This window comes from Hypanus sabinus, chromosome 2 (assembly GCF_030144855.1).
Source record: "Hypanus sabinus isolate sHypSab1 chromosome 2, sHypSab1.hap1, whole genome shotgun sequence".
Taxonomy (NCBI): domain Eukaryota; kingdom Metazoa; phylum Chordata; class Chondrichthyes; order Myliobatiformes; family Dasyatidae; genus Hypanus; species Hypanus sabinus.
The window spans coordinates 31997963-32020862 of NC_082707.1; the positions used below are offsets into that span (position 1 = coordinate 31997963).

General features: G+C 37.9%; 1 protein-coding gene across 1 annotated transcript in view; it reads left to right on the top strand.

Annotated features, from left to right (window-relative positions):
- Window positions 1-22364, top strand: part of irs1 (insulin receptor substrate 1) — a 57657-nt gene extending 35293 nt beyond the window's left edge. Inside the window, exon 2 of the mRNA XM_059943745.1 lies at window positions 21317-22364. Coding sequence (XP_059799728.1) covers window positions 21317-21321 — 5 coding nt within the window. The 3' untranslated portion in view covers window positions 21322-22364. The remainder of the gene's footprint in view (window positions 1-21316) is intronic.
- Window positions 22365-22900: the final 536 nt, after the last annotated feature.

Consider the following 22900-nt stretch of genomic DNA (forward strand, 5'->3'; position numbering starts at 1 on the left):
AGTAGCATCAGTCATCATGTATCCCACTCGCAATGTCTTTTTGCTGCTACCTTCAGACAGAAGATACAGAAGACTGAAGTCCCTCATTACCTATTGGAACAGCTCCTTTTCTGTGGCTACAGCTTTTTAATAAACCAGCACAACCCCAACTTTAACTCATAACTGAACACTCTGAATCACGTATTGCAGTAAAGTGGACTTGTCTCTGATTGTGTCTTTGTTTATTTGTTGTAAAGTTTTGTCTCTGACTCTGCACTGTCTTGTCTAATTTATATTCTGTGTTGTCTGTGCCCGTGATGCTGCAGCAAGCAAGTTTATCATTGTACCTTGCCGTACTTGTGCACTTGATTATAAACTTTACTGTGAAACATCAGAATCGTAGTTTAAAGCAAGAAAAGCTGTGGAAGAATGATATATTGTTTGTATTTTGATAAATAGATGCCATTTCATTTTTAGTGGAGCTTTTGTTGAACAGTGAAGTCAATCAAATGTTGCCTTGATAACAACACTACTTCTGAGGAGGCGGCTTGGGTAGGCTGTGATATGTTCCTGTTTCAGGCACATCTTGAACTAGCTGCTTTTTAATGTTTCTTTTTACTAGATAGTATAAACTATGATAGGCTCAAGGCTTTTGCGGTTGTGATGGAGTAGGATGCAGTTCCTATTTTTATATTGTTATAGGAAATTGGTTTTATTCAATCTTAAGGAAAGCAAACTACAACAGTTGGCTTTGGTAGCTTAGGGAAACTGCATTAAAAGATGAGGCAGTAAACTGGCAAAGGCTTATTTTAAAGAATTAAAGTGTTATTTATCCCCTTATGGCAACAAAAACTATTAGGGAAAGTGATCAGGATATAACTAATGGGTGAAGTTAAGTTAATGTTAGAATATTGGAAAACACTTGCAGTGCTGCCAAGAAGAGCAAGTAAACCCAAAGACTGGGGAACATTTCAGAGGACCAATTTTTTTTTACTTTTGCATTCTGCTTGTTTTTTTAATCTCAAGGAACACGAAAACAAACTGAAAGCTTCTGTGGATATAAATGGAAAATGATTAGTGAAGGTTTTTGCAGTTCAGACTTGTATAGGTGAAAATTTATATAGGGAAATAAGGAAAAATGATCTGGGATGGGGGAATAAAAATAAAGAAGTTGTAGATATCAGACTTGTGATGTGTCAGACTTCAGGGAAAACAGGAAATCTCCCAGAAACAAACACGAGGAAATCTGCAGATACTGGAAATTCAAGCACCACACACACAATGCTGGTGGAACCCTTGGTCTTGGCCAAAACATTGATAGTGCTTTTTCCTATAAATGCTGCCTGGTCTCTGCGTTCCACCAGCATTTTGTGTGTGTTGCTTGAACCTCCCAGAAATGTTGGAACACAGGAGGCATAGAGTGAATGAACAGCTGAATGAAATCAGTAATAGTGAATAAAGTATTGGAGAAATTGATTCAAAATTCATATATTATCAAACAATGTATAAATTATACAACCTTGATTTGCTTGCTCGCATGTAGCCACAAAGCAAGAAACCAGAAAGAACCCAATTAAAGAAGAAAAGAAAGAAGTGAAAGACCAACACTGAGGGGAAAAAAATCATAATTCAGAATCGGGTTTATTCTTACAGCATGTGACGTGAAATTTGTTAACTTAGCAGCAGCAGTTCAATGCAATACATAATATAGAAAAGGAAAAACAAAAAATAAGTAAATCAATTACAGTATATGTAAATTGAATAGATTAAAATTGTTCAAAACAGAAATAACATATATTAAAAAAGTAAGGTAGAGTCCAAGGGTTCAATGTCCATTTAGGAATCGGATGGCAGAGGGGAAGAAGCTGTTCCTGAATCGCTGAGTGTGTTCCTTCAGGCCTCTGTACCTCCTACCTGATGGTAACAGTGAGAAAATGGGATGCCTTGGGTGCTGGAGGTCCCTAATAATGAACACTGCCTTTCTGATTCACTGCTCCTTGAAGATGTCCTGGGTATTTCGTAGGCTAGTACCCAAGATGGAGCTGACTAAATTAAAGCGAGCAGCAGCAGCAGCATTCCAAACCAAAAATGAAACTGTTGATAAATCCCAACAATGCAATTCATTGCACCATAACATTTTGAAAGATGTGGCTGTGATGATAATATTGGTTGTCATCTTTTGAAGCTCAATTGATATTTGTTCTAACAGACAGGTAGCTAATGTAATTCTATAATTTAAAGTTAGAATGCAGCCATTTATCCTGACATCACAGCTAGGGCAAGTGTTAGAATCTATTATTAAGGAAGTGGCATGAAGCACTTAAATATAAATAGGATTGAACAGAGTCAACATGGAATTATGGAAAGTAAATTATATTTGACCTCTTGGTTAGTTTTCTTTTTGAAGTTGTAACCAACAGAATAGATAATAGGGCTCCAGTGGATTTGATGTACTTGGACCTTCTGAAGGTCTTCTATAAATTTTCACATAAGAGTTGTTAAAAATTAACAAAATTGACATAATGTACTGGGTGAATTGAGACTAACACACAGGAAGCAATTTGGGGATAAATAAATTAGTGAATACCTACAATATTCCTTGTTTTCATTTTTTAAATAGAACATGATTTTATTTCTTTGGTTGTCCATCGGAGTCTGATGACGACGCCCACTCCTTTAACGGTGAGATTTTTGATCAGTACTATCCTGGACCCACAAGTCCTATTGCATGTGGGACATGTATATGTGGTGGTGGTGATCTCAACCATGGCTGCATTTCTCCTGGCTCTCTTCTGCTGTATTCTGGTTGTTCTTTCCATCTCCAGAGTATGAACCCCATCCCTACACAGCTGTCGCCAAGTGTTATGGTCAGCAGCAGCATCCTCCAGGTCCTCGGGTCTGATCTTGCACTTCATTAAAGCATTCTTCATCTGATCCTTATAGAGCTTCTTCAGCCCTCCAGCTGAGCGTCGGCCATGATGTAGCTGGTCGTATAACACTCTGCGGGGTAGCTGACATGGGGGCATCCTTATCACTTGTCCCAGCCACTGCAACTGACGCTGGGTGATCATGGCCTCAATACTTGTGCAGTTGGTCTTTACTAGTATTTCAGTGTGAGGCACCCGCTCATGCTAAGTAATTCCCAGGATGCACTGAAGGCAGCTTATGTGGAAGCGCTCCAAGGACTTGATGTGATGGCTGTAGGTTACCCAAGCTTCACAGCCATACAGGAGAGTGATGACGCTTGGTATACGGCGACCTTTGTGGATGGGCGAAGGCTCCTGTTCTGAAAGACTCCATACAGAAGTCTCCCAAAGGCAGCTGATTCCTGCTTAATGCAGATCTGGATGTTGTTGTCAATGCCACTGTCCTCAGAGAGAATGCTCCCCATATATTTGGAAGATGGCACCTTTGACAGCTTTTCAATACCAACAGTGAAGGTAGGTAGGGTGGGTGCGACACTAGTACTTCATTGGCAAACCACTTCTGTCTTGGTAGTATTGACAGTCAGCCCCATCCTGCTGTACGCTCTCACTGCCACAACAAGGACAGTCTGAAGATCCTTCGGAGTATGGGCCACAGGAGCACAGTCATCTGCATACTGCAGTTCCAAGACCCGTTCTCTGTGGAGTTTGGTTGCGTGGAGCCTCCTGATGTTAAAGAGGTTGCCATCTAATCTGATGTCCACTGCCACACCGCTGCTATCCTCAATCTCGTGGAGAAGCTTGGTAACAAACAAGAGGAAGATGTTAAAGAGCACTGGCGCTAGCACACACCCCTGCCTCACTTCTGTGCATACAAGGAAGGGCTGGGACTCTTGCCCTCCTATGGTCACTCGAGCAGTCATCCCATCATGGGACTGGCGGAGGATGTTAACAGATTTATTGGGACAGCCAAACCTGAGGTGGACATCCCATAAGAGCTCTCTTTGCACAGTGTTGAATGCTTTTGAGAGGCCGATAAAGGCCATAAACAGATCTTGATGTTTCTCCCGGCACTTTCCCTGATGCTGCCAGGCTGTGACGATCATGTCGAACATGCTCCTGTTCTTCCTAAATAAAATTCTATAAATTTTATTTATAGAACTTCTGAAGCAGAAAATAAAACTGCAAATGTTGGAAATTAAAAATTAACTAGATGAATCATTTGATTTGAAAGTTGTTGATCATTATAACATTGATTTTACTGCTCCTTCTCCAGATGCTGCTTGCTGTATTTCCAGCATTCTCTTTTCATTCAGAATGCTACCAATCTGACCTTGTGCAATATTTCTCAGTGAAATAATGTTTTTCAGATTCATTTTGTTTTTCTCATTGTTATCCTGTCTAAAATTCCCAGATATAGTAATGGGAACCAGTTACGCAAAGTTTAGCTTAAGTATTTTCTATTAACCAAGTGACGCAATCTTGACTGTGCAAGAGTTGTGACTGTGACATAATTGTAAAGGTGCTTTAGTATCAATCACAGTGACATAAAGAGGAGTATCCCTACAAAATCACTCTAGCTTTATGGGAAATGCTTCTTTCTTTCTATCCTTTCTACACCCTGTTACTTTGTCTTCCTGAATCAAGTCCTACTTGAACTTTATTATAAAATGTGGCCTGATATTCATCCAAGTCTTAATAGTAGACAAACACAATCTGTCTGAGCTAATAACGCAAACAATTATACTGCTTCTTGTCAATACTGTGTGCCCCATTTAAACAATTGCAGTCCAGGTTCAAAGAAGTATGTGAGCCTCTGGTGTAATGTCTTCTGCAAAAGCTATTTGGAGTCGGGTGTTCCAATCAACGAGATGAAATTGGAGGTGTAGGTTGTTGAAAAAGTGTGTGTGTATGTATGTGTGTGTATATATATATAATATGTGTGTATGTACAGTGTTATGCCAAAGTTTGGGCACCCCCCGGTCAAAATTTCTGTTACTGTGAATAGTTAAGTGAGTAGAAGATGAACTGATCTCCAAGAGTTATAAAGTTAAAGATGAAACATTATTTTCAACATTTTAAGCAAGATCAGTATATTATTTTTGTTCTGTACAATTTTAGAGTGGGGGATAAAAAGGAAAGGAGAACCATGCAAAAGTTTGGGCACCCCAAGAGACTTGAGCTCTCAGATAACTTTTACCAAAGTCTCAGACCTTAATTAGCTTGTTAGGACTTTGGTTTGTTCACAGTCATCGTCAGGACAGGCCGGGTGATGCAAATTTCAAAGCTTTATAAATACCCTGACTCCTCAAACCTTGTCCCAACAATAAGCACCCATGGGTTCCTCTAAGTAGCTGTTTAGCACTCTGAAAATTAAAATAAATGATGTCCACAAAGCAGGAGAAGGCTATAAGAAGATAGCAAAGTGTTTTCAGGTAGCCATTTCCTCAGTTTGTAATGTAGTTAAGAAATGGCAACTAACAGGAACGGTGGAGATCAATTTGAGGTCTGGAAGACCAGAAAAGTTTCCGAGAGAACTGCTCGTAGGATTGCTAGAGAAGCAAATCAAAACCCCTGTTTGACTGCAAAAGACCTTCAGGGAGATTTAGCAGACTCTGGAGTGGTGGTGCACTATTCTACAGTGCCGCCACACCTGCACAAATATGACCTTCATGGAAGAGTCATCAGAAGAAAACCTTTCCTGCGTCTTCACCACAAAATTCAGTGACAGAAGTTTGCAAAGGAACATCTGAACAAGCCTGATGCATTTTGGAAACAAATCCTGTGGACTGATGAAGTTAAAATAGAACTTTTTTGGGCGCAATGAGCAAAGGTATGTTTGGAGAAAAAAGGGTGCAGAATTTCATGAAAAGAATACCTTTCCAACTGTTAAGCACGGAGGTGGATCGATCATGCTTTGGACTTGTGTTGCAGCCAGTGGCATGGGGAACATTTCACTGGTAGAGGGAAGAATGAATTCAATTAAATAGCAGCAGATTCTGGAAGCAAACATTGCAACAGGATAATGATCCTAAACACACCTAAAAATCCAGAATGGACTACTTCAAGAGGCGCAAGCTGAAGGTTTTGCCATGGCCCTCACAGTCCCCTCTCCTAAACATCATCGAAAATCTGTAGAAAGACCTCAAAAGAGCAGTGCATGCAAGACGGCCCAAGAATCTCACAGAACTAAAGCCTTTTGCAAGGAAGAATGGGCACAAATACCCCAAACGAGAATTGAAAGACTCTTAGCTGGCTACAGAGAGCGCTTACAAGCTGTGATACTTGCCAAAGAGGGCATTACTAAGTACTGACCATGCAGGGTGCCCAAACTTTTTCGTGTGTGTGTGTATAATACACAGACACACACACGTATATAGACACACAGGTTACTGACAGCCTGCTCTTCTCAAGAATCTGTAGATAGGAACTTCCCATTATTTGGCACATACACAAAGACAGGTGTATAAGGGCCCGAAGGATCATTGGGGACCCGAGTCACCCCAACCACAAACTGTTCCAGCTGTTACCATCCGGGAAACAGTATCGCAGCATAAAAGCCAGGACCGACAGGCTCTGGGACAGCTGCTTCCACCAGGCCATCAGACTGATTAACTCATGCTGGCACAATTGTATTTCTATACTATATTGACTGCCCTGTGGTACATACTATTTATTATAAATTGCACATTGTGCATTTTGACAGAGATATAAAGATTTTTACTCTTCTGTATGTGAAGGATGTAAGGAATGAAGCCAATTCAATTCAATTCATGCAAAAATCCCAGAAATATTGAGAATCTGAAAACGTTTGTATGGAGGAATGGTCTTAAAATTCCTCCTTGCCATTGTGTAAGTCTGATCAGCTGCTAAAGGAAGCATTTGGTGGAAGTTATTGCTGCTAAATGAGGTTCTGCTAGTTATTAAATACAAGGGTTCACATACTTTTTCCGGTCTGGATTATGAATGATTAAACAACATGTTCAATAAAGACAGCAAAAGTAGTGTTTTAGTTTAGGCAGACTGCTTGTCTATTAGTGTGATTTAGATGACGATTAGACCACATTTTGAGTAATTAATGCAGAAAATCTGGTAATTGCAAGAGATTCACCCGAACTTTTTCTTGCAACTGTGTGTTGGTTCAGCTTGTATGGATTGCACTGTCAATTTTAAAATGATGCCTGAAAACATGACATTCACTTCAGTATAATTGCTAAGTGAATACCATGATATGGTCAAGTTTCCTCACATATTGTGATGGTCAGATGGTTAATTGGCTGGAGTGAATTGCCCCAGTGAGTGGCAAAACCTGGAGGGAATTCATGGGAATGTGGGGAGAATAAAATGGGATAAGCATAAATGGGCAGTTGATAGCACAGACTTGGTGGGCCTTTTTCTGTGCTGTGTATCTCTGACACTGACTATGGTAAGTTGTACAGTGTTCGAGTCAGTGATGCAGCTGATGGAATATACCATAGGAAGATGCGTTCATTGACCTTTTATTAGTCATGTGAGGCAAGTGAGACCATTGCATGCATTGCTGCACTTCAAGCTTTTTAGGCGTGACTCCTGGCTTTGATCATGGTAAGCTGGAGCTAAAAATTATGTGGAGAGCCTGTTTCTTCTTCTCATTCGTCTTCTCTTTGGTACATGCACACGCACACCTCAAATCTGCAGTGTTATATCAGAGAATCTCTCTCGTGTTTTGTCATTTTCCAAGCATCCTTGGTCAGAAAATTGCAATGAGCAAGTTCTGTAGCCACAATTCACCATCCCTTAGAGAATCAGCCGAACCTTAAATGTTGCTTGCACAAGATGCTGGCTCCTGCTAAGGTATTTAGCTACTCAGCAACATAGATATTGCTGGCTGGATACTGCAATTTGTTTAACAATTCACAGGCTGCACAAGCTTGGTGAGCTGTTTATTTTGGAGGCAGTGGGAGTAGGTTAGCCTTGCATCATAATTTGGCCTTTTCCACCTCCCCTGCTTTCTCTGTCACCTGTTTTAAAAGACTGTCCAATTTAGATCCTTGCTCTTAATTTATGATTGACCAACTATTGGAACCCAGATTATTTATGCTATGTTGTGATGCAGTTAGTATTTGCTGGAGAAAAGATTTGTTTCCCTTGGGTTTCTGGCAAAAGTTAAGCTGACCAAAATGTGTACTGTGATTTGAGTGGAGAACAGAGCTATTTGATACTGTTAATGTGGTTTTAATAAGATTTAATAATTATCTCTAGGGAAGACTTTGCCTGCAGGAAGGGTGTGAGTGATGTTTGTTTGAATAGCAGGAAAATGTATTAATCATATTTATGCAGGTGTACAAACTATACACCGTACTTCAGTAGCGCTGTACAAATTGTTCAGCAAAATCAGTTATTTCAAAAGATCACGGAGGGCTAAACTAATGTATTCGAGTAGGGTGTATTACATGTAAATTCAGTGGATTCTAGTTAATTGGGACACAGTGACAAGTACATTTTGCCCAATTAAACAGCTGCCCCAGTTAATTGAAGTTTCATGGAAATAGTTGAAGGTATTAAAGAAAGAACAAACTACAGTTTAACTGGGTAACAAATTATGAATTTAAAATACAGAACAAATTCAAACACCACCAATGCTATGTCAGTACTATAAAAATATTAGTTCCTAACAGTTATCAACATAATTCATCCAATTCATCTAAAGTACGCTGTTGTGTATCGGTGTCCAGGAAATGTGTCCATTCTGGTGTATCTCACTCACCTTTGGTCCTCACTAGATACTCAGCTCCCACCAGTGACTCCAAGTAGCTGTTTGCGTGTTACAGCACTGACACCACCCAGTACACCGCTTCAACAGGTGGGCTATATCAGGTGAGGGTAGCCTCATACCTTGGTGAAATTGGGACATGCCTGCCCGAGCATGTGAAGTCAGCTCTGGCGGACTGGGCGGATGAGACTAATAGTGGGATCCAATAGCCAAGAAGGTGGAGACTGAAGGTCATGACGAAGCACAGAAGTAGTCATGATCATCCACTGCAACTAAGGAAGACCCCATTTTGTGATGACTACTCATACCACTGGACCCTGAGTTCCAAGATCGAGAGAGTAGAACTGTCCCATTGCACCGGCTTTTCCACTTTTTAAAATCTCTCCTGTGCAGGTTTCACTCTCATCATTGTTTATAACTGGCGTGTTCTTTTGACTGTAAATGAACAAAATTACGCCAGGCACCTTGTACAGATAATGGACTGTCTTCATATAATGCCTTTGACAAATGCATCTTCCCAGTCTTCTTTTTCATTGTAACATTCAAGATTACTGATAACCCAAATTCTTCGTAGTTCCTAATTTGTTGAATTAGTGAAATCATCTCATTTGTATTCCTGGCTGTTACTGGCATTTCCAAGCCTGAATGTTTGAAACTGCATGAGAAAAGCAATTCTAAACTGTGTTGCTGAATATTTCTTTCCATCTGTGACAAAAATCACTGCTTTTTGAATACAAACATGCAACTGATGCTATTTAAAAATTGTTTGCACTAAACACAGTATAGTGCTGGATGGCCACCCAAATTTGTGTGACTGGCCAACAGTCTCCTGTCCCAGTTAGAGTCCCAAATAATCAAAGGGAATCCCTCCTATTTTTTCGATTAGTTGATGTTCTTTAAGAGTTCTCCCAGATAAGCTGCTGCTCTGATTAACTGGTGGCCCAATTAACTGGAATCCCCTGTATATATTTTATTCATACCTAGAGAGAAGGCATTATAGCATGTTTTGAGTATAGCTACTTGGTCACTGCAAAGCAGTGTAATAAAGATCATGGTCCAGAATTTTTTAACTGCAGACTAAGAAGCAAATTAATAACTTGTGTAATTTAATGTGACCAATAGGGGCACTAATTAACCAAGTCCAAATGTCCAAGATGTGGGAATGTGCAGCTAAAAGTCTAATGTTACAGGATTGAATTTAGTGGGTACAGATGGAAGACAGATTAGTCTTTCTGTTCACTTGAGGCAGTTGTTTATCTCAAATTTTTTAGAGATGGAATAGATTAGTTTGCTGTTTTGTCCAAGGTAATGACTACCTGTGTTAGCTAGTCAATTAAAGTATATTTTTCTATTTCTTCTCTTACTGCATGTTTCTGCTGTAAAGCTATTCTCATACGCTTAGATCCCTATAGATACCTTGTCCAAATAGTTTTTGCATCATGGAAGGGTTTGATGTAATCTTCAGTTTCCCAGGATGTACATTTACAGCAGAAATGCATCTTTTGGCTAATCTTCAACCTAATCTGTTTTGAGTCCTAATTCAGCCTTTGTCCCTACAGAATTTTCTCCCTCAGCTGAAGTTGAAACTAACTCAATGATTGTGGCTGGACATACTTACATAGGAGTCACTATGTTGGTACATCCTTTAGTTTGAATGTTATTACAATCATGATCTGTTTGTTCTTCCTTCTTCTACTGTCGCCAACTTGCTGCTCAGATTTACCGTCATTCATATTTGTGCCGTGTTTATTTGCATTTGGAGTAAGTGCTATGTTTTGTAACTCCAATTTCATTTTTACTTTAAATGAGGCACACTTATCGCGTGGTGTGATGACAAATGCCATTCACGTAGGTTTACATATAAACCATAATGAATTATTTAAACAAACAAGAATGCTTAGTCAAACAATATATTTACAATATTACTCAAATATTGCTTAAAAATTAAATACACACCACTCCTTCCTGCTTGGCTATAAACTCCCAATTCTCATGTGTTGTGTCGTGCTCTGAGCCCATGATCGCCTAATCTTTGTAATGTGTCTTGAGGTTTGGAAATATTCCTCATCATCCAAATTGGTGGTAATGATGTCATCCAGGTAAGTGTGCTGGACAGCCTTGCAGCATCTGGTCCATCACTTTCTGTCAGAGTTCAGGTGTAGATGCTACTCCAAAAATAAGCTGATAATAGAGATAAAGTCCTTTGTGAATGTTTATGGTGGGATGTACTTTTCACTTCCATCAAGTCTGCTTGCTGAAGGGTTTTCTTCCAGAATGGTTTGCAAAAATAACCTATGTTCTAGGCAGAGGGTATTTATTAACTTTGAGTACTGGCTAGATTATCTTAAAATCACTGCAGATGCTAACAGACCCATTCTTCTTGGCTACTTGGGACCACTGGCATTGCCCATGAGCTCCACTCAAACTTGGAAAGAATTCCTTCAGCCTCTATCTGACCTAGTGCCTGACCACTTTATCACAGGTGGTATAAGGAACTGGACTGGCTTTATAAAACTTGTGTGTGGCATTTTCATTTAACACTATTTTAGCCTTGGGAAACTCAACCATAACATTGCCATCCTTGAATACTGAGGCATCATCTACTACCTTTCTTAATTTGCTTTCAGTTGGCTTTATTGACAGGTATGTGGCATACAAATGGTGAATGGATCTCCTATCAAGTTGTAGTTTCAACCAGTCATGCCCCCACAATGCTGGCCCTCCTGATTTTACCACATAGAAGCCTAATGTGGCTTGTTGGTTGTTGTATTTCACTGTAACGAATGTCATTCCCATAGGAATTTTTGGTTAGTGTAGCCTTCACTTCAGTATCTCTGAAATGCCATTCAAACTCATTTTGTGGAATGACTAGAACAGCTGAACCAGTGCCCAGTTCCATTGTAATTTGCCATTGATTTCTGGTATAAATCATATTACTCATCTCGTTATTTCTCACATTGTAAATCTCAAGGCTACCCAGTACTGTGTCACTCTTATTTGTCATCAACAGTGTGCAGATTAGGTAGATACCTTATTGATCCCAAAGGAAATTAATGTCACAGTAGCATTTCAAGTGTACAGGTCTAAATATTAGAGAAATAGAAACAGTAAAACAAATAAGTTACACAAACAGTCTAACAGTCTATTAAGTGCTCCTCTGTTCAGTCACAGTGGCATGCAGAGGGTGAGAAACATTGTCCAGAATTGCCAGGATTTTCCTTAGGGTCCTTGTGTCCAGTTTGACTCCTATAACAGAGCCAGCCTTTCTAATCAGTTTACTGAGTCTGTTGGCATCACCCCTGTTGATCCTATTACTCCAGCACAACACCCCATAAAAGATTGTACTGGCAACAGCAGACTGGTAGAACATGTGAAGGAGAGGCTTGCATACTCCAAAGGACCTCAGTCTCCTCAGGAAGTAGAAAATTAGTGCTCTCTTTGAAACAGCAACTTGACATTTTAGCTTTATCTCTTCACCGTGCAGTCCATTTATTTGTGTCTGCCCAAGATTCTCTTTGTGTGTGCCCTAATTTTTTTGCATTTTCTGCAAGTTTTGCCTTTAATTCTGCATTTTTCTGGTTTACAGGAGCTCCTGCCACAATAGTAACTCAATTTCTTTGGCCAGGAAGGTTTCACAAACTAAATGATTCACATCATTAAGCCCATTATTGAATTAGCAATGCTCAGACAATCTCTTCAATTCAGCCACACGCTGAAATAGATTCCTTTTCATTTTGAATCTGTTTATGAAACGTACTTTGGTCCTGCAATCAACAATTGTTTCAGTTTTAAGTATTCTTGCATTGCTTTCATTATTATAGCCAAGCTTGTTTCGGTTGGTTTGTGTAGAGCAGTAAAACTTCTAAGCAAACTGTGAATCTAAACCCAATGCACGCAGCAAAACTAGCACTCGCTTCTCATTGCCTACTTCAATTACAGCTCAATTTGCTTCGTGTACATTTTCCATTACCTTTGTGCAGTCGGACATCTTAACAATATAACCAGCCATTTCTGCTTTTTAAAAAAATTATTATTATCACAATTTGAACCGGTGAATTTGTCTACCTTTTTTTAAAACTCGACAGCCTCTTTTTCCGAAGATGCACATGTTGTGCTGTTTTTTTTTTCATTCAACCGTTTCTCGTTACGCTTTTTTTTTGTTTACTTGAACAGCTCATTGCACTTCAGGTAGGTAATCATCTCGGGTTCCTTGCTACTGTTATGTTTTGTAACTCCAAAACATGAAAACCTAGTTGAAGGAAAACGAGAGCTGTGTATGCTAGTCTGCCTTTGTTTTTACATTAAGTGAGGAACAAGTATGACGTAGCGTGCTGACATAAGCCATTCATGCATGTTTACCTATAACAAGTAATTGTTTAAACAGACAAAATCTAATGAAAAATATCTTTACTCTATTGCTCAAATATTACTAAACTATTAAATATCCAAAAGAAATCATCAAAGTATCTACATTGTCAACTTGAGAAAGTGGTATTAAATCCACATTTGCTTCTGCATGTTCTTAAAATGATATGACTAACAGGGCCATTTGAAAGTGTGGTAATCTGAAGGAATATAATTGGGTATAATTTTACTGTCATAGATTAAGAAGAAAAATGTTTTTCTTCATACCTCCAGTCATCTATTCAATTTAGTGTCTTTTTATTAAATGAAGTCCTTCAGGAGAGCTATTGGTGTTTATGGCCTAGATATCCTATTGGAAAAAAGAAAGGACCACATTTTTCACAGGAGTCATTACAGATTAATCCACTAACCTCATTGTACCTTTGGGAAATAAACCACTCACTGTTGCAAATCTGGTGTGCCAGACAGTAATAAAAAGACCTACTGCACAGACTGTTTATCTGATCAATAGAATGTGATAGCTGATATTAAATGAAGTGCACCTGCATGTTTTTTTTTCTTGGCTACATAATTTTTGGATGAGAAATGAAGCTGCATTACACAACCATTTAAAATTGAGCTGTTCTTTTATTGAGTTACAGATGGCGGTTTCTCAGTTTGAAAAAAAATTAACAAACCACCTATGAAGGTGAATGCATTTTTGAAATATTTGCCATGAAAAATCTTGTCTCTGGTTGTAAATACAGTGCAAAGTTGCAAAAATCCTAGATGTATTTGATCTTATTAGCAAATTCTAGAATTGTAGAATGTTTTCAGGAAACTTGGCCAAGTATTTTTTTGTAGCCTTGGCTTTTGACTTTTTACAAGTGATATATTTTGCATAGTGATAATTTAGTAGGTTTGAAATAGAGGGAGAGATGCAACTAAATATAACCTTTAAAAACCAAAGATCATGCTATAGCAAACCTCTCTATAATGAATTCCCTAGACTAAGGATCCTTGACCTTTCTGCAAAGCTCCCTATGGTGTGATGACTTTGATCTACTGATTACTACTAACTGGAACTGCATTCTTTTAAACTATCAGAATTTCACGAGAATAATTACAATGATTTGTGTTATCAAGCTTAGTGACTTTTGTAAAGTATTAAAAATGAAATTTATAAGAAAAACAAAATTCACAACGTGAGTTAATCTGACTACTGTGATCTTTATGGTATATGTGCTGGTACTTTGGCATAATTATACTTTTGTTTATGATGGCCATAAACACTGCTGTTCCACAACATGGCAAACTTGTGTGAAGTGGTACCTAAATTTGTATCATTCGTCCCTTCTGAATAGGGGTGATCTGTTTATATGAATGGAAAATAATGACTATGTTGCCTTTATTGGCCATCATAAACTGTTTTGATCCATTTTTGTTCCACCAATCAAATTGTAGGTTTCCAACAGCACAAGTCAGCTTGAACTCTTATGGTAACTTGGTATGAAAATTTTCAGTTTCATAATCTGACAGCATTATGAGTTCCACCATGGTTCCTCACATAATTTGGAGGAATGCTTTTCTAAATTACATATAACCTTTGCCCTGCTGTTTTGAGAGGTCTAAAGGTTATTCAGCTTTAATTTAGAGGTTATTCTATATTTTATCTTCTGTTGTGCACCCCCTTTACTGGAAAATTAGTTGAGAATGCCCTCTGGTAGTTTGCAAGAAAGCAGTTCACATTGCTTGATTTGGTAATAGATCAGTTGAGCAGTTTCATTGCTTATCTTGCAGGCAGTTGCAAGCTATGCATCAACATTTCTAAGGTATCCAAGTCGCTGTGTTTCAGTACATGTGTGCAGCTTCACACATGTAGGTCACTGGTAAAGCAGATCTCAACAAGTTGCATTTGTTTAAGTGAACGGGTTTTTATTTTGTGGGAATTAGAAAGTAAATTTAAAAACAAATTAAAAATACAATTTATATTTTCATCATAATCTAATGTTTTTTTCCATCTATTGTATTTTGGTCTTGTATAATTTTATATGTTCAATTTGAATAGTGCAGATAATTTGAATATAATTTTTGCATTTAGTAAAAAAATTATTTATTTATACATTGTGTCACACTTGCTTTAATGCTTTTAAAATTAATTCATTCATAGCTTGTCACACCAGACTGCCAACCACTCTAGTGTTGTTTGGTTGATGTTGAGCAGGTCAGTGTCAGCTAAATCAGGTGAGAGAGGGCAGTTGTGCAGAACATGTTCAACATTCTGCACCCTTGCACCACACTCACAGGATTCGCTGGTCTTTAAATCCCACTTCACCCAAACTCCCTACAAACTCCTGCTCTTGCTCTTTTGAGAGTGCACCACTTCCATCTGTCAAGCAGTGCCCTGTCTGGCAACGTTTCTGTGGGGTCTTGCACTGTCTTGGTGGGGTTCTGGCTTCTGTTTGTTGCCAGAGGTCAATCCTGTTTGTTTGGGGGAGATGTTCCATGCGGTAGTTCCTCCACTGTGGCAATGCTTTTCCTTGACTTTAGATGGTTGGAAACTGGCACGTGATGATGTAGTCACATGATGATGTAGTGGGTGTCGTGGATCCGAGTTCTGTTTACCTTTTTTAATTTTTGTTGTAGTGTCTCTTTGGATCTCTGGGGGAGCAATGGCTGTAAGTCTGTAAATGATGTTAGTGGGTGTAGGGCACAGTGTGCCCGTGATTATTCAACAGGCTTCGTTAAGCAACGGGTCTATTTTCTTCCCATGGGCTGATCTGCCCCACACAGGTGCACAGTATTCTGCAGGTACATAGCAGAGTACTAGGGCAGTTGATCTAAGTGTGTGAGTATTCGCTCCCCATTTCGTGCCTGCTAATTTTTTCAAGAGAGGATTGCGAGAGCCAACCTTCCCTCAGAGTTTTTGGATGTTGGTTGTAAATGAGAGCGTCCTATCCAGTATCATGGAGTTGGATGGTGTTCGAACTCCTTCCCACGCCAGAAGATCTTAAGTTTCCGAGCTGCTGCTTGATTCCTCAAGTGGAATACACATTTGAGTATTTGATGGATTTGGGTTCAGAGACTATTTTTCATAATACTGCTTCATTGCTTCGAGGACTGCTGTAAGTCATACTTCAACTTCTTGGAAGGAGTTAGCTTGTGTTACTATGCATAGGTAGTCTGCATAGATAAACCTGCATCTATTAGGAAAGGTTGGTTGGTTGTTTGTGTAAACATTAAATAGTAGAGGTGCCAGGACTGATCCCTATGGTAGTCCGTTCTTTTGTGGATGCCACCTATTCTTAATTCCATTCATTTCTACATAAACTCTGCGATTTTCTAGGAGGCTTCTTATTGCTTTGATTGTGGTTTCGTTCTTTAACATTTTAGATAATTTCAGTAGAAGGACTCTGCGACTCAGTGTCGTATGCAGCTATTAAGTCAAGATATACTGCCCCTGTAATTTGTCACATTTCAAAGCCATCCTCAATATACTGGGTTAGGTTCAGGACTTGACCGCAGCAAGAGCGGCTTGGCTTGAACCCAGCTTGGTCTGGCGTTAGAAGATCTTTGACTAAGGGGGATATTCTTTTCAGTGTGAGTCTCTCTTAGAGTTTATAGAGGGTGCAGAGCAAGGAAATCAGTCTGTAATTTTTTTCCACTTTTTAGGTATTTTTAATGATCTTAGGCAACAGTTAAAAAGGGACAGAAGCCAGTGGAGTGCTTTAGGTCCAAGATGTTTAAGGAATTCATTAAGAATCCCATCGGGACCTTCCCTAAATTACTTTTCCAATTTATAAAGTTTAACAGTGCACAGACTTCTAGGTATATTTCTATCTTCTCTTCTTAAGCAAATATTTTTTTTCTAATTATCCATTATCATCCATCAGCTTTTTTCTTTGGTAGTTGGTATATAAAGAATTTCTTTTATGATGTATGACCTATCTTTAACTTTTTGATTAGAGTGGTATACCTTTATGTGATATGCTATAACATTTTGATCAATTTTATTACAATATATGAATGTACACAAGTTATGTTGAGATGTATCTCCTTGTTTTCTCTTCTGAATAAAAATATTGTAAAAAGAAAAGAATTCCATCTATGCCAGCAGCTTTGTTGGATTTTAGCTGTGATCCTTTAACTCTCCTAGGGTGAGAGGTGGGAAGTTGTTATTCCTGTTTGAGAGAGCTGACTCTATTTCCTGATGTTGCTTTTTCTTTTGCCTCCATTCCTTGTTATATGGTCGACCATTTAGTATTAGTTGGTGGGCAACCTGATTGGCTGTTACGGCAGCAATTCTCTGTGGTGGTCCATTGTCTGAGTTGAGTTTCCGAACAGTTGCCCATGCCTTCTTACTGTTCTTGGTCATGGATTGGTTTGATCAAAGCAGTAGCCTATCGGAACAATTTTTAGGGACTTTAGATTAAAACTAAAAAATACTTTAAAGAGGGCATAGTTGAAGCATCCAGAGTAATAAAAGAATATTATCAATTGAGTTTGATTTGTCATAAAAAGATGGTGTTACTCAGGAAAGAAAAGGAGGCTGAGAATTGAACGAGACCTATGAAGATGGTTTTAATGTATTTTACAAGCCTCTGTTCTTGAGGAATGTTATTTCCTAACTGTTCCATTCTTTAATTAGAAGAGAGTGATCCTACGTCCTTGACCTAGACTAAACAGAATCTTACAAAATTAAAGCTCACTCCTCCTTTATACAGTGACAGCTCATCTTAAAGAGAGGCTTATCGGCAATCGCTGCCATTTTAGCTTTTCCGCATATTGAAATATCTCCAAGTTGCTTTAACCAACCCTTGGGTATCTGTGTATTTGCTATGTAAGACGTACTATAACTTGGGTTATATTGCAACCTGCTGCAATGCAATTAAAAAACATTGGATTAGTTTTAAGCCATTATTGCTTGGAATGTTTGCCCATGAGGGTAAACCTGAAACTTTGTAGTTTTGTTGAAGAGGCATGATATTATCTAATCCATTGTTAATAGTGAGACAAAACAAATTCTCCTTATGGTATATAGAATTTTAAGATATTGTTACATTCCACTTGCGCTGTGAAAATGGCAAAACAAAATTAGCCAACCATTAGTAAAAGAAATATTGGCATTAACTATTGAATTACTTTTCAAGTGTAATGTTGTAAAAGAGAAGGGGAGAACCTTTTCTTCTTTTGTGAACCATGAGTAATAATTCAAATATTATTTTCATTCAAGTAACTGATAGTGTTTTATATTGTGAGGATGGCCAAGTTCTCACTTTTGCTACACATTATAAGTTATGATGTTGTAGTATTTGTTATACATAACTTCAAAATTTGGTCAATCTAGCATTTAGAGTTGGATCTAATCTTTTTAGTAAAGTATATGTTTTCTAGATGTATCATTAAATCTGTAGTACGTTACAAAAATTAATCTTTCTATAAGAATTTAGAAAGAACAATAAGAAAATGTGTTTTAAATTCTTCTGTCAAAGGAATAGATTTTATTCTTCAGACTGATTGCTGATCAAGGATGTAGGTACGTTTCAGAATAGGAGATTGCTGAAGACATGGAAGTCTTGTTTCTCAGCAGATTTATGTGTTTGCATGTATTTGCAAACTCGCTTTTTTTATTTTTGTGGCCAAACATTAATTGAAATTTGGTTTTGCAATGAAAGCATTGTTTTCTCTTGGTCAGCTGACTTGTGTCTTTTAAAAATAAAATGAGAGTTCCTGTGGGTGTAACTATTTCTAAAGCATTTCCCAGGGAGGGTTGAAAACCAGATCAGATGATGATAAACTAACTAGACTACAGTCATAATTAGATAAATGATTTAAGATAATAAAGGACATGGGAAATTCATAAAGAAATTGGATTAGAACAGATGTTCTGATACGGGATGTTATCATCTGCACAAGCTCTCCCCCAATAGCTTCCTGTGCTGACAATAATTGGATGGCCCTGTGGGTTAGCAAGATTACTTAGTTTTACAAAAATGTTGCATTTTGGAATACAGCTATCAGATATGAATGTGACATATAAAAGAAATTTATGTTCTTTAATATATAAATTATGTTGCTGCTAGAATGAGGTCATTAATTGATTAGATTGGTCATTGTCCTGACACTACAATCCATTGACCTTGCTTGTGAATCAATACCAGCAGCTACAAGCATTTCAATTGAATTTCCGTGCTTGTGCAAAATGTGGATGTTACAAGTGGATGATTACTGGGTCACAAAATAGAATAATGTGCACAGCATCTTTCTGGAACATTTTTAACGTTACTCTGATCAGAGGAAATGGTGGTGTAAGTGACATGAGAAATTGATACAGATATATTGAAATATTTGATATATCCACCTTTCAAGTTAACACAGAGCTAACAATAATAATTGAAGGCACTGAACATACACTCAACTTTTAAAGTTTTTATCTTCAGATTTTTGAAATTAATATCTCCAAAAAGTCCTAGTTGTTGGGAAATTTAGTAGGTATTTACTTCCAAATTGAAGCAAAGTACTTACTGTAAAATGTTGACAAGAGGATTAAAGATTGAGCATATGTGGCTAGAGGAGATGATTTGAGGTATAAGGAAGAGACCATGAAAAGATTTGATGATAAAGACAAAAAGATTTTATACTCAAAATACTTGGGCATGAAAAGTCAATTAATATTATTAAGTACCGATGCTATGGGAAAATGGGACCAGTCTAATTAAACTGTGTAGAGTCTAGTAAGGGGAGTGTTTTGGAAAGAGAGAACCATATGAATTGACTGGAAGATCACTTAAATCACAAGGTTTGAAATTAGAGAAACACTATTTTAGTGCTTCCACAAATTTAGTGCAGCCCTTTGACCATCTCTTTGCTGTTTAAAACTGTTAAGAAATTTTAGTGGTGGGACAAAGAGCATTCATTCAACATCATCAGAGTTTAACATGTTTATGATTTGGCCTAATGGAGATGTCCTCTTGCATTTTTCTTCCCAGCTTTCAATTGCATTTGACAGTTTGTACATTGAAAAAATAGTTGCTACAGAGGAGCATAATGGTTATCAGGTGCCCATGGAAATGCAAACTAGTACATACACTGCCTTAGCTTATCCAGAGAAATTGCATTTGACTGCCGTTTAATTTAATTTCCTTCCTGAGTACTATAATTATATGTAATTAGGTTATTGAAATGACACAACCTGATTTGGCTGCTAAAAGACTTTTGACCCTGGTTAAACTCTTTCATTCCAGTGTTATCTTTGAAAGTTTCTTTGCACTCTTAAATTTCATCACTTGTTAATCAAACTAATGTAAAAGCAAAATAGAAAAGCAGAGCAAGATACAGGCTGCCTTTAGCCACAGTACTTTCTCATTGGCTTGAGTGAGGCAGGGTTTAGAATAATTGCTCATCTGAACCGAAGAAAGCAGGCTAAAATACTCAAAAATATCCACATGTGCAATGGTTGTAACAGTTTTGGCCACTTCAGTTGAATATACAAGCAGGTAACACTTTTTATTGTTGTAGTGTACATTACTGAATGTATAAAAATGATCAAACTTTATTTATTTGAAATGCCAGTTGAGAATGAATTGGGTTGAAGTATAGAGAGCTGATTTCTATATTGATTTGCCTCCATTGCTGTTAACACCATTATTAGGGTCTTAACCACATTCCGCCGTGTCTGATGATGACAAACTTGTGTGGGAGAGTTCTTAAAGTGGAAAAGCCACTTAAAATATTCACATGTTAATGACAGTTGCTTGTAGAAAATGAACATGTTAGTTGTATTCAACTAACACAATGAAGTGTTAGTTGTATTCAGAAATGGGACTGAAACAAGTAATTTTCCTTTTGGATTCCTTTTGCTCGGTTTCTATCACAATTGGGGTGGCCATATTTTGCTAAGGATGCAAGTCAGAAGTTGCTATGACTTTACTGAAGATGAGTCAATCCACTGTACCTGCAAGATAAGGCAATACCATCTCTATTTTTATATGTAGACTGGGATACTGCTGCTTCCTTCAAAATGTGGGCTTTCAGCTGCCCTCTTCCATTCTCTATAAGTATGCATGCATATATGTTTGGTTGTGTTAAGAAGTAGTACTTGTACAGTATATTGTAATAGATACCTTTATAAAGAAACATGTTCATTTTCTGATGATATAAGAATCCAAAAGATTAATGAAAAGATTCCTCTTTTATAAATATAAGTATATATTTATACTGCTGTTTTGCTTTGTATATAGGTGCGTATATGAATAGTTTGTTTTGCTTTTGCTCAATGGGAACAAATCCTAATTTACTTCATGCTTCTCTTTTCCAGAATGACATCTCCCTATCTTTCAGCAAGCCTTACATGGAATTAATGACCCAGGCTTCAAATAATTTGTACAGTACTACTAGGACCTCACTTTCACATAAATTATGGTACAACGCGTCAAAATCACTCCAGTTTGCTGCAAGAAACCTCAGGACATAATTTTTTGACTGGATTGCATGTTCGTCATTGTGTGTGTCCTTGTGCATACGTGCATCTGTGATGCACAGTCAGCGTTATGACACAAGCACTATAGCGAATCTGCCTCAGTTTCCTCAGCAGGACATTCTACTTCAATAATCTCAGTAAACAGAAACAGAAAACGATCAGCAATGCAACTTAGATGCCTAACCTGGACTGTAACATAATGCATTAACCTTGACTTTCACATGCTGCTGAAAAACTTTAAGGTTTTCACTGTAAATTATTAAGTATAAAGAAGTATTGATTTTTAAGAAGTTGCTAATGTTTGAAAAATACAGAATAATATTTAACAGTTTTTGCTTCCTTTATATTGATACTTTTTTGAACTGAACGTGCAACTTTTTTTTCCTGATGCACATCCATTATTGATGTGTCTGGAATTAAATTACAGTTCTAAATATAAACAATTTTGTTTAAAATTTGTGAATATGTAGTGCGAATGGGTTATGTTTCTATTCTTGGATAAAGGCTGTTTATACATAGCATAATCCTGAAGTACAGGCTTTCGTGTACAGTCCCTTTACACTGATATGGTTAAAGTACCTGTAATGCAATCCACCTGCATAGAAAATTTCACGATTTTATACTCAGCCTTCCTACGTGAGATATGTTGCAGATGGGATGTTAACATCACTATACATGGTACTGAATTTCAGTGGAAATCAAAACTGTACACAAAAACAATCACATTTAGTCTTCCTTTTATTTATGTATATATTCTGTACCTGGGCAATGTATACATACATGAGCTGCCATGGGATGGGCAGTGTTGTGTTTGTAATTTCTGGAGACCTACCCCCACCCACCTTTCCCCAGCTCCCTGTAAGTAATAAATTAGAAAATGAGTTCACTCTTTTGTCCTGCTGGTGAATTGATTAAATAATATGTGTTTTTACTGGTCACAAGATGATTCACAGGGTGCTTTATGTAGAAATTTATAAAACGTTGCAAATAATTGCTACCTCTTAATGCTGAAATGTTGGTAGTTTTTACTAGTGAATCGATCCTAAAACAAAATAAAGGTCTTATAGGATTGACATGCAAAAGAGTTTGGAACGAGATGCAAAAGTAAGTTTGGATGGGTATGACGCATTTTGGGTAATGCAGGGAAATGTTATGGAAATAAAGCTCTTATTTAAAAATGATTTATAATTTGTGCTGTAGGTTATTTGTTAAATTGTAAAAGTGCTGTTTTATTATCAGTTCTGATTACCTGTCTCAAAGGACTAGTCCCAATGGTTGCTAGAGCCATTGATCTTGGGCATGTTTTGAGTGCTAGCTGCACACTTGAGTGCTCGGTGGAGGGCGCTGATGTTTTTTTGCCGTTGCTGGTTGGGGGGGGGGGGGAGGTCGTTGCCTTGCTGCTGCTTGTGTGTGGGAGGGGGG